The sequence below is a fragment of the Scardinius erythrophthalmus genome (genome assembly GCF_964197995.2).
Source record: "Scardinius erythrophthalmus genome assembly, chromosome: 7".
Lineage (NCBI taxonomy): Eukaryota > Metazoa > Chordata > Actinopteri > Cypriniformes > Leuciscidae > Scardinius > Scardinius erythrophthalmus.
In genome coordinates, this window is record NC_138227.1 from 34,535,523 (window position 1) to 34,548,909 (window position 13,387).

The 13,387-nt window shown below is 44.1% G+C and overlaps 1 protein-coding gene across 1 annotated transcript; it reads right to left on the bottom strand.

The window, feature by feature from the left end:
• Nucleotides 1-237: 237 nt before the first annotated feature.
• Nucleotides 238-1,155, bottom strand: LOC308693174 (olfactory receptor 6N1-like; the record flags this gene model as incomplete). Its single annotated transcript, XM_081369961.1, has 1 exon — nucleotides 238-1,155. One exon carries the CDS (start codon nucleotides 1,153-1,155, stop codon nucleotides 238-240), a length of 918 nt encoding a protein of 305 aa, XP_081226087.1.
• Nucleotides 1,156-13,387: the final 12,232 nt, after the last annotated feature.

Consider the following 13,387-nt stretch of genomic DNA (forward strand, 5'->3'; position numbering starts at 1 on the left):
AAAACTAATCAGTGTGAGCGAGGCTATATGAGAGGAGATAAAACAATGTTTGATTAAACAATGATACACTGTTGTATCGCTGTATATCATAAACATTCTGGGTTGTGTTTCCCAAAAGCATCATAAGCCTAAGTAGACCGCACAACCATTGCCACCAACAGTCTCCTCAATAAACTAAGCTCACGATGCTTATGATAAATCTAATCCTGTATAGTATCAATTACATCAAAAACACATCTATTTGGATGCTTTTATAATGCATATAATTTTTTTGCGAATTTCAGGAAAATTTAAACCATAAACAAGAGGGTTCAGGATGGGTGGAACAATAAGAAACTGCAGTGAAAGAATAATTGACAGGCCTAGAGGGAGATCCAAAGTTGCGACCCGACTCAAAGTGACCTCACAAAAAAGAGCAATAGAGAAATTTAAAAGGATCACTATGTGTGGAATACAAGTCTGATATGCTTTTCTCCTGAACTCTGGTGAACTTTTTGTACAAATTATAAGAATTTTAACATAGGAATATAATATAAAACTTAAAGGCATGATAACAGTTGTGGTCATTGTGAAAAAGCCAAAAACATTATTAATAATAGTGTTTGCACAAGAAAGCTTGACAATTTCCCAGTTGTGACAATACACTTTCCACAGTTTGTTACCACACATAGTCAGTTTGGCATTTAATATAGCACCAATACCAATACAAAGCATTGGATAAATCCAGCTTATAGCTATTAAAACAGATACAGTCCTGGGAGTCATTATGCTGTTGTACTGTAAAGGTTTACAGATTGCTACATATCGGTCAAATGCCATTAACATTAATGTTGTATTTTCATTTGATGCATATGAATAAATGACAAAAGCCTGTAAGAGGCATGCTTCATGGGACACCAAGTGTGTATCAGACAGCAAGTCTGTCAGTAACCTTGGGAAAAAAGCAGCTGTTCCAAACACAGAGTTGATGGACAAACATGCAATCAGAATGTACATGGGCAGGTGTAAAGTCCTTTCCAGACAAATTGCAATAATTATAAAGGCATTAAAGAATATAATAGCACAGTATAAAATAATTCCCAAACTGAAGAAAGTATATTTTATGTACCCAATATTTTCAAACAACATCAGGTAAAAATATGTTCCATTTTCCATTTTTCGTTAAGCAAAGGATGGATTCATTGACCTGAGGATGAAAGAAGACACAGTTCACGTGATTTTTACCTTTAAAAAAGATAGTTTGGTAACACTTTATTTTACATTGTCCTTGTTACATATGCTACATGTAGTTAATATAGTAATAACTATAAATTATGCATAGGTACACGCAACTAACCCTAAACCTATTCTTAATCCTAACTCTAACCCTACAGTAAGTACATTTAGTTAATTAATATTACTCTGCACCACTGCATTGTAACAAGGACACCTTAAAATACAAGCTTAAAGTGTAACCAACTGTTTTCATGCTTATCAGCTTTGTATAATCATGTGAATATTAAATATTTAGTCAGTTTAACAACATGTACATGAAATTGCATTACCAGAAATACCTTCTGTGATATGATCTTACATTACCATCACTTTATCTTCAGAGAATGTGTAAATGTGCAGAGAATTAGGTCTAGCCTATGTGTACTCTGTTTAGAAGACCTAAGGATAACCATACATGCTTTTTTTATATAGCATAAAACAAGTCTCTGAAGACCTCTCTGCTGTGGCTTGACTTGCATAAACAGCACACCAGAGGTTTTCCTTAACATGCAAAGGAACCGCTTATGACGGTATAGAATGAGAGAGAAAACAAATGAAAATGGGAAATAAACAATAAAACAGAGTGAATAAATAAAGCAAAATAAAGGAATAAAAAAAAAGGGAAGAAAAAAAAAAATTATAATAAAATAATACAAAAATAAAGAAAAATAAAATGGCTGATCTAATTGGTAACTGGTTTACTTAAACTTTGAAGGTCAAGATTTCCTATTACACAATTGAAGAGCTATTGCCAATGTAATGCTTAGGGTATTGGTGATTACGATTAGCCTAGATTTAACTCTAGTTAATTGTATATTCGTCACAAATTAAATACTTCTGAGTCAATATTCCTTTAATGGGGAGAGGGAGGTAAAAAAGAGTAAAACATAAAATGGGAATGTTCACAGATTGTTAGAGTGGAGATGTGAAAAGGTTAAATCATTTCAACACTGCTACACAACACACTGCATCCAGCTTCAGCGAGCAGCAACACCAATGCTTGTGCTAACCTACGAGGCTAATGGCTTTAGCATAGACTTCCGTGAACACCTGAGTTGTTTACAACAGTGCGCGCATGCGCACTTGAGGGTCAACCCGAAAATCTTTTAAGACTTCCGTGTCACGGCTGTTACTATGGTGACGCACAGCCATACAGTTCAAGACGCACGTGGGTATGTCTGCGTGCAGACAAAGTTCAAAACATTACATGAAATGGCGGCGCATTTCAGTATTACACAAACACTGGGCGCTTGTTCTTTACGATATAGCGCTCAATAAATCTCAGCTCTTTGTGAGTGAGGCAAAATATTTCGTGCACTGCAGATGCACTGTTAAAACAATAACGTTATTGCGATCTCGGCGGATCGGAATTCTTCGTGTCAGTTTCTGTGGACACGCAACACAGCATGCAGGGTTTACTGCATCAATTTACTTGATCAAGATTAACAAAACTCCCATTCAAATCAGACTCGGACACGTAGTGTTTCACGAGTAACAGTATCTACTTCACCAAGTGAGTCAATACAAACAGGTACATTAGTTAGCTACTCTAATGTCAACCTAGGGAGACAGCTTAGTTGAATTAATATTGGAACACGCAATAATTAATCAATCTAGCTATAACAAGGCCTTTTAGGAAGAAAGTAAGGAACACGCTTACTTCTGTCCTGGTGCGCTGTAAGGCGACTTTCTTTTGTCTCAACAGACAATCTTAAATTCGTTTACTGCAGTTTCAACAATAACAACAAAACACTTATACAAACTAAACGTGAGTTTAGATTTCCATTCATTCACACAACGCCCTGTTATGCGCTCTTAACGTTACACATCAACAATAAAAAATTCGTTTTCCTGTGTCTCTAATCTATCTTTCCGGACCAATAGATTAGATACAATCACAAATGACTTGTTTTGTGCTTACAATTTAGTTTAAACTGCCCGCATTCTCCACCATAAATATGTAAGATTAATAAGGGAATTAAGATCAATATAACTCAAAGGGGATTGAATTACAGGGAAGAACCGAATTATTATGCAAATTATTCAGAATTAATATTTAACACTTTATCAACTATTCGTCCACCGATAAGTTGAGATTAGGGTATTTTATCAATTCTGGACAGAATATTATCCCGTGGCCTACGGTAATAATACCATAAAGTTATGATAACTGATTAATATGAGCAAGGTAGCAAAATCTTTTTAGTTTAAGGCAGTAACTTGTAAGCACACAGCACAAGACGCTTGTATGTAAAATCAACCAAGACTTTATTGAACTACTCTAATACACACAAACTAAACTAACAAAAACACACAAACATTCATTCAAACAGTGACAGAGAGTGATGTTATTAACGGAGGGTGAATGGAGTCCCAAATGTCTAGCGTTAGACACTATTTCTTGACCGCAACCTGAGAGAATCAAACTACTAGCACTTCAATCTTAGTTCGTTTTCTTAATAAGATTTGCACCAGTTCACTTCAGCCAGAATTAGGAGAATTGTGTACTTGCGTTTAGATGCTCCTGAGCGCGTGCGTTCCCTGTGACGAAGTTGCTGGAGAGGGAATCTCTTCGGCGCTGATTGGCTGGCAGTCGGTCGATGTGCGTTCTGAGGGACAGCACTTGATGGTGAGTGGTTGGTTGGCTTTGCCGGGTGGCGCTTCGTTCGCGGGATTTCCTGGATTGTGGGTTGCTATGCAACGGAGTTTCCTCTGAGTCTGGAGCGACTCTGAGAGGGGTTTCTTTGACGAAGTTCAACGAAGGATCTTACGGAAGAGTTGATGAGTTTTGCGTGAGCTCTTGGTGGTTTGAGGAGTATGTAAGCATACACGCTGGACGATGGAAAGGTCAGCAAGAGCAAAAGTCACTGCAAAAGCGAGGCACAAGGCAGGCAAGCAAGGCAAAAAGCAACTCATAGCTGCTTGTCATTGGGTTATAAGCATGTCCATCTGACCCGTCCTTCCTAGTGCGACAGCCAATCAGATATTGTCTTGGGCGGGACCTACGCCCCGTTCTCCGTTTCTTGCATGTAATTAGCGTAAAGTCCACATGATCACGTGTGCCCAAACTCCTGAGAGTTTAGTTAAACGCTTTAATAAGTAAACTTAATAGTTTAAATATGGTGCATCCTACACACATCTACTTTATATCAACATTCTAGAAATCATTTACCCATCAAGTAGGTACCAAAATACATATACTTCCCATAGTGGAGGTGGAACTAAATAAGGATTTCTCTGTGATAAGTGTTTAACACACAAAATTAACTTCAGTAATATACAGCATACATACTACAGAGAATACACATGTATGAGGCAACTTCTGGTGATTAGTTCCTGTAACTGAGGTAGAAAACCTTACAAATAGGCTGTAATGAAAGTTAAACACACAGAAAGAACTCCACAGGTTACATAAAATATACATGATACTTAAGATATATGTGAGGTAAATACTGGTGATCAATTCAGCTTATTGGAAGCAATTTTGAGATCGTTGTTTGTATTAAACCACAAGTGGGTTAATTTCAGTCTATTGGTTTTGGAGACAAAAGTCTCTGGAATTTACAACTGCAGAAAGGGGGGTGTCCCCTGGTTTAGGGTTTGTGGTGATTCTGGGCCATAAGAATGCTTTAGCATCCTTCGTTTCCTGATAAGGCTGTGGATTTATGCATTGGGGTCACCACAGGGTTCTTGGCCATTTGGTCTTAAGTTTGTGGAACAAAGAGGAATCTTTTCCTGCTGTCCTGGCATCGCTGGTTTGAGATTAGACACACACAACAAGGGAAAGGGGGGTGACATCTCCTTTAGCCATCTCGGCACCATGACTGTGTTTTATGACTTACTAATGATTCACTGGGGAATCGTTCCGAACTGTGGAATGTGGTGTTGGGTTAATATGAAATGGACTGTTCAAGGATAATCCTACAGTTTTAAGCGACAGGTACTTTAGATCCATGGATTCAAGCGGTTCAAAGGGAAAAGCCTTCAGGGCCGCCAGGACCAAGGACAGATCCCAAGAAGGAACCGAGGGGGGCCGCGGGGGATTCATCCGTCTAGCTCCTCTGAGGAAGCGGATAAGGAGCTCATTCCTTCCTATTGCCCGGCCGCGCGTCGTCTCAGCGAACGCTGCAATAGCGGCCACATATACTTTGAGCGTGAAAGGGGATCTGCCCTTCTCCAACAGCTCTTGTAAGAAGGAGAGCACCCGCGGGACCCCGCATGCGCGCAGGACCGACATTCAGGTGGCCCGGCACGTGCGCGGCTCTCAGCGAGCGCAGCGAGCGGTAAGCCCACACGAGAAGGCGTTCTGTCAGCTTGCACAGATTCCTGGATCTGACCCCGCCCTGTCGGTTCACATAGGATACCACGGACATGTTGTCCGAGCGGACTAGCACATGGTGATCCTGTATGAATGGGAGGAAGCGCTTGAGCGCGTTCTCGACCGCTATCATCTCCAAACAGTTTATGTTGAGGCATTTTTCCTGGTCTGACCATAGGCCAAAGACCGGTTTGCCCTCGAACAGAGCGCCCCAGCCTGAGGTGGAAGCATCCGTCGAGATAACTTTGCGGTGTGAGATAGCTCCCATTGTCACTCCCCGCTGGTACCAGTCAGCCGCTAACCAGGGCTTCAGTGCTGAAACGCAGCTCTGAGTCACTCTGATACGGATACCGCCGGAAGCCCATGCTCTGTGAGGCAGAGTGCCCATGCTCGGGCATTCAGCCAGCGTTGTAGCGGGCGCATTCGTAAAAGGCCCAGCCGAAGCACTGCTGCGGCTGAGGCCATACAACCCAGTAACCTCTGAAATGTTTTGAGAGGTACGGTGCTGCCCGGCCGGAAGGACGCTGCCAGGCGTCGAATGCAGCGCGCGCGCTGTGTCGACAGGCGGGCCGTCATCGCTACAGTGTCCAGATCCAAACCCAGAAAAGAGGTTGATTGACTGGGCACCAGCGAGCTCTTGGTCCAGTTGACCGTAAGCCCCAGGCTGTCCAAATGGCTTAAAAGCACTGTTCTGTGGGCGATGAGTTCGGCCTCTGACTGTGCAAGGATCAGCCAATCTTCCAAGTAGTTCAGAATTCGCATTCCCCGACCCCTCAGGGGAGCGAGAGCCGTGTCCATGCACTTCGTGAATGTGCGGGGTGCCAAAGACAGGCCGAACGGCAGGACGGTGTACTGATATACCTGACCGTCGAAGGCGAATCTCAAGAATGGCCTGTGACGGGGTATTATGTGGATCTGAAAGTACGCGTCTTTTAGATCGAGAGATATAAACCAGTCCCTCGGGCGAATTTGCGTGAGGATTTGTCTGGTTGTGAGCATTTTGAACGGTCTTTTCATAAGAGCCCTCTTCAAACGTCTCAGATCCAGAATTGGTCTGAGAGCTCCATCCTTCTTGGGAACGAGGAAATAACGGCTGTAAAAGCCCGACTCGCTCATGGAAGGGGAAACCGGTTCTATGGCCCTTTTGCACAGAAGTGTGGCTATTTCTGCTCGAAGTAGATGTGCTACTTCCCCATTCACTCTGGTCTCGATACACGCTTGAAAGTGTGGAGGGCGGCGAGCGAACTGCAGAGTATAGCCCTGTTTTACTGTGCTCAGCACCCATTCTGACGCGCCTGGAATAGCTTCCCACGCCCTCGCGTGTGCAGCCAGGGGCAGAATGGCCTCCGGACTCTGATCGACGCTGATCGCGGGCTCGAGAGCTCGAAACGGAGGGGCGGGCGCGACGCGCGCACTCTTGGTGCTTAGATACGGCGGGTCGCACACAGCGGTAACTGGCCGTTTAACACACAGCTTACCGGTGGCTTTTGACGGGGAACATACAGTGTGAAGCACGACGCTCGAGAGCGGCGTCGGGGGCGGAGTAAGAGAGAGGATGTGTGAGCGCGTGGAAGCGGGCACAGCATCTGTGTTTATAACTTGATCGGTTGTGAGGGGTTGTGTAACAGAGCGGGCAGTGAGTAGGTGTGGGCACAGCGTGGTGGACACGTGACCAACTTTTAGCGCTCGAGCGGCTTGCGCCTGCTTTATGCGAGCGGGCTCTGTGAGAGACACGGGGTATACAATGCTTGTGTGCAGAGGTGAACACAGATAAGTGGGCACATTTACTGCATTTGAAACACATACAGCGCGAGCAGGCATAATACTCTCTTTGAGATTTCTCTGGGTCGCCGTGAAAACGGCAGTTGTGTGCAGACGAGAGGGTGAGTTCACCGGCTCGTTGACTGCGAAATGAGTGTCTGCAGTAACCGTGGCAACGGGGACTGACAGAGCGTGAAGCTTTGACGACGGTCCGGCCGCGGCGGGACCCAATCGTCGCTTTTCTCCTCGGGCAAGGAGGATCTTGCAGGCTCAGGCTTCACCGCGATCCTCTGCCGGGGTCCCCGGGGAGGAGGCGGCCTGATGCGGCTGGTCGAGCGAGAGCGAGGGCGGCCGCCCTGTCGTCGCTGTGAGGACGGAGGTCGAGCTGGGCGCTGGGCAGAGCTTTGTACAGGCTGGTCCGGAGGACGGCGTGCAGCAGGCCTTGAGCGTCGAGGCAGAAACAAATTCATTGCCTGTGTGGTCTTCTGAACCTCCGAGAAGCGGTCAACGATCCCGCTAACCGCTGGGCCGAACAGGCCGGTGGGGGAGAGGGGGGCGTTAAGAAACACCGCGCGCTCAGACTCCCTCATGTCCGCGAGCGTGAGCCAGAGATGCCTCTCTGTAACAGACAGAGAGGCCATGCACCTTCCAATGGCCTGGGCAGCGGATTTCGTGGCGCGAAGGGAGAGGTCCGTCGCGCTCCTCAAATCCGTGATGGAAGCAGGCTCCGAGCGCTTCTCGTCCAGATCACGGAGGAGGTTCGCTTGGAGAATCTGCAGGACTGCCATAGAGTGGAGTGCGGATGCGGCCTGCCCCGCGGCGGCGAAAGCGCGGCCGACGAGGGCTGAAGTGGTCCTGCATGCTTTAGACGGGAGGGCAGCCTTTGAGCGCCAACGAGAGGGCGGGCAAAGGTGCGCTGCGACCACCTCTTCCACGGGGGGAATGGCATTATACCCCTTCTCAGCGGCGCCGTCAACCTGTGAGAGCGTCGATGAGGCGTGTGAAGACACTCTCGCGGAGAATGGAGCATTCCACGATTTAGAGAGCTCGCTGTGAAGCTCAGGCAGGAAGGGTGCGGTTCTGGACACCGGCTGTCGGCGGCGTTGGTGAAGAAAACAGCCGTCGAGTCTGTTCGGGGCTGGCTCTTCGGGGGAAGACCAGTCATGAAGAAGAGTTCAACAGTAAAGATAACTGTCAAGAAAACTATTGAGGGTACACAGGAGACCCTTACAGATTTGCTTCACAACAACATTCACAAGTTTAAGAATATCTTTGCCAAATCTGGCCCAGATGTGTTTTAAGAAAACTGGGCCACATTTGCTGAAACATATGTGGGCCATTTTTGGTTTACATCCAGATCAGTCATTGTCGATTGTGCCACGTTTTTGCCATAGTTGGCCCACATTTGTGCTTGTGATATTTGGGCCATATTCATTATTTATCATATGGGCCACTTTAGGCTCACATCCATATGAGCCAGTGCTACTGAACCGTATCTTAGCCAAAACTGGCCCAGTTGAGATAACATTTGCAGCATTATATGTGGACCACTTTTGGCTCACACCCAGATGAGCCAGTGCTCACTGAGCCATATCTTTGCCCAAACTGGCCCATATATGTTTTAAGATAACTGGGCCACATTTGGAGCATCATATGTGGGCCACTTTTGGCTCAAATCCAGATGAGCCAGTGCTCACTGAGCCATATCATTGCCAAAACTGGCCCAGTTGTATTTTGAGATAACTGGGCCACATTTGCAGCATTATATGTGGGCCACTTTTGGCTCACACCCAGATGAGCCAGTGCTCACTGGGCCATATCTTTGCCCAAACTGGCCCAGATATGTTTTAAGATAACTGGGCCACATTTGGAGCATCATATGTGGGCCACTTTTGGCTCAAATCCAGATGAGCCAATGCTCACTGAGCCATATCTTTGCCCAAACTGGCCCAGATATGTTTTAAGATAACTGGGCCACATTTGCTGAAACATATGTGGGCCACTTTTGGCTCACACCCAAATGAGCCAGTGCTCACTGAGCCATATCTTTGCCCAAACTGGCCCAGATATGGTTTAAGATAACTGGGCCACATTTGGAGGATCAAATGTGGGCCACTTTTGGCTCACACCCAGATGAGCCAGTGCTCACTGAGCCATATCTTTGCCCAAACTGGCCCAGATGTGTTTTAAGATAACTGGGCCACATTTGCAGCATTATATGTGGGCCACTTTTGGCTCACACCCAGATGAGCCCGTGCTCACTAAGCCATATCATTGCCAAAACTGGCCCAGATATGGTTTAAGATAACTGGGCCACATTTGCTAATACATATGTGGGCCATTTTTGGTTTACATCTAGATTAGTCATTGTCGATTGTGCCACGTTTTTGCCATATGTGGCCCACATTTGGTTTGTGATATTTGGGCCATATTCATTATTTATCATATGGGCCACTTTAGGTTCACATTCAGATTACACATTGCCATGAGTGCCGCATCTTTGCCTAAAAAGGCCCACATGTGATTTAAAATATTTGGGCCATATTTGCCATTTTACATGTGGGCCACTTCAGGCTCAGACACGTTTGGTCCGGGCCATAAGTAGGCCTGCAGTGCCGCATCATTGCCTGAAGTGGCCCACATCCGTCTGCTATCTGGGTTCACTTCTCATCGAAAATAATGCGTTATCTGTGATTTCCTTGCTCTCCAGCACTAGCAGAGAGGAACAAAGGCCACAGTTTAGACATCATTAGTATTATAAGAATACGAAACATTTTACACAGATTTCAATCAAGCCATCTTTTGAATTAAGAACATACGATCGTACTGATAGGAAACAAGACACACTTTCATTCAAACATCTAATAGTTATAACAAATCATGACTTATATATGGGATCTAAATTAGACACACATATACTGTAGGTGGTAGACACAACATAGAATTATGTAGCTGCATGATGTTTGATTATAAGTCCATCGAAAATTGTTCTGGGATGGTTTTATGTATTGTTATAGGTAAAATCTCAGTTCTCTGTGGTTTGAAGAGATTTTAACTCTGGGTTATTCAGAGATCCTTAAGGAGGAGGGGGTCTATTTTTTATATCTGTCGTGGGGTCAGCAACCTCTTGGTCGGGCACCGAGCTGTGCCGTCTCTGAACCAATTAGTCTTTTCCAAAACCATCTAACATTGACAAGTTCTTCCATTTGCATGGCCGTAAAAGTTCTTAGTGTTGCCTGGCTGGAGTCTTCTTTTATGGTTCTGGATTGGTGATTTGGGGTCTGGAATGTTGAGTTCTGTGTGGAATTATGTTTGAACAAATCACCTGGAAGATTCATTTGTGTTTGGTTCGCACTCAATCGTTACATTGCATTCAATTTACCTCAGCTAAATAAGATACGTAATTATTCAAACACAACCTACAACTTCATTTTCTAATGTGACTAATGTAGCCTCGCTCGCACTGATTAGTTTTTCATTTGATTTGTCTGCTATTTAGTGTCATTCGTTTCTTTGCTCCTCTGGATTTTTTTATGTTTCCTGGACTGATTCCGGTTACCGACCTTTATCAACTGGCTTTCGACTACTGTCTGCCATGTGCAGAACCCGGTTTTGTTCATTAAATGTTCTGATCTTTGCTTTTTATGTTTTATTTATTATACTTTTTGTATATTCGTTTATTTCTTTTTTCTTTTTTTTTTCACAAATGTATGACTTTTGGAAGTGGAGTTTGATTACCATGCAGTTTTAATAAAGTTGAATTAACGTAACCTTCTGTCATTTTTACTCTTCAAAGTGTACACTTGCAGGTGTTGATTATAATTAGGCTAATTTACTGATAGCCCCATTAAATAATAATAAGGATAAACATTATTTAAAAAGTAGGTAACATTTGACTAATTAAAAATTAACCTCAAAACATAAAATGCTAAATGAGAGATATCTATAGGCCTATATCTTGCATAAAAAAATAAAAAATTGTCAGAACGTCGTCTCTCAGTTGCTGTCACATCTTACAATTCTACTTTGCTACAATGTTGCGAGCACGTACACAGCAACGTTGCCATAGCAGAAATGCAACGTGCCACAGACGTTGCCACAACGTAAATGTATTTGTTGGGTAGGTGCAGCAATACTTTTAACTATAGTGAACCGCAGACATCCATGACATCCAGACAGACATGCCATCCACCAGAGGTCCCCACTTCACAGCATGAGTCCATTTGTCTCACTGTGATTAAGTAGACAGAAGGATGTGATAGGACTCTCAAAGACAACTAAAGGACTATGGTAATCAGGACTGCCAGAGGTGACAACATCAACGACTCATTGATCACAGGCTAATCTAATCACAGGCTAATCTAGCATTGTTCACCTTAGCCCTCCATTCCTGAGACCAAGGTGTGAATGACCATGGACTGCCCAGGGCCACCAAACCAGTTCTGACTAGAGAACAGTAAGAACAAAGAAAGGCCCAAAGAGAAATACAATCTCTATACAAACATTGGCTTAAAACCACAACAATGGACAGGGAACTGTAAGGGAACATGTCCTATCTGTTTCCTTATTCATCCAGGGAATTGTGCACACATAGTGTAAACTGTATCTGGAATAACAGCCAATGTAATCTCACCCACTGATACAGAAATGGACATCTGGGTGATACCTCAACCAATTTACATCAAGTTCAGAACACTGCCACAATGGCTTTGAGAAAGGTTTGGAAAATAAATAAAGCATTTCCAAGGTTCTAAAGACACTGTTTTATTTAACTATGTATTTTGGGATAATGCAACAAGCTCCATAGGATGGAAAGGATGTGATGGGTTGGACATTTGCTACAACCCAATTACAGTAGGAAAGCGGGAATTAGTAATCCACTCCGAAAGAAATAAAAAATTTCCCAAGCGAACACACCCTTGTTCTGTGTTTCTGACCTGATGTGGGAATGAACAACAGCACGACCAAGGTTATACTCTCACAAGTAAACCTTCACCCACACAGACCTACGTCTAGCTCTAAATTACTCGCCAAGTGACACGGACCCTTTGAGGTCACATGACAAGTGGGGGATCTCAATTATGAGGTGGTTCGAACGAACAGGAGCGGGGCACATCAGATATATCACCTCAACCTCCTTAAAAAATGGAGTGAGGCGGAGTCAGTGATGTTAACGACGGCAGTGAATGGGGAGAAGATCTCAGGCCAGAACTGAGAATAAAAATCCAATCTCACGCTTTGGCCCCAGGAGGAGGTCACCTCTCGCCCTCGCAGCTCACTGATGTAACCAGGTTGCAAGCAAAATTTGCAGACGGATTCTCACCCCGCCTGGTTGAACGAATCCCATTCATCACCATATTGAGACCGAGCCGGGCGTGGTGGTTCGCAGCCAGCCATATCGTTTACCTGAACACACAAAAAAGGTGGTTCAGACTGTATTAGAGGCGATGCTAGACATGCCTAAAATGGACGGCTCTGTGCGATTCTGTGTGGATTATCGCAAGGTGAATGCTGTGTCAAAATTTGATGCATATCCATTGCCACGGGTTGACAAATTGCTTGATTGGCTTGGTGCAGCTCGATTTTATTTGACAATGGATTTAACTAAATGGTATTGGCAGATCCCCTTATCATCTACATCCAAAGAAAAAATTAGCCTTCGCAACACCGTTTGGATTTCACCAATTTGTTACGTTTCCTTTTGGGTTGTTTGGGACACCACTTTTCAGCGTCTCATGGACCATATCCTCCAGCCGCATGCATAATATCAAAACATAAACAGTAATAAATTATAAATTAAAAGCTTGACTAAAAAGATGAGCCCTAAGAAGTTTCTTACAACAATCCACAGAAGCAGTATCCCTAATAGATGCAGGTAATGAGTTCCATAACTTAGGTGCATTATAGGAAAAGCAATGTTCCAAAGATGGAAAAAAGCAACCTTTGTTATGTTTTTAAAATGAGAATTAAAAGTTTGCTGAGCATCAAAAATCACGCCCAGATTATGCACCTGGCCAGAAGGGGACTTTAGGGTATTGTCTAAGGAAAGTTTAA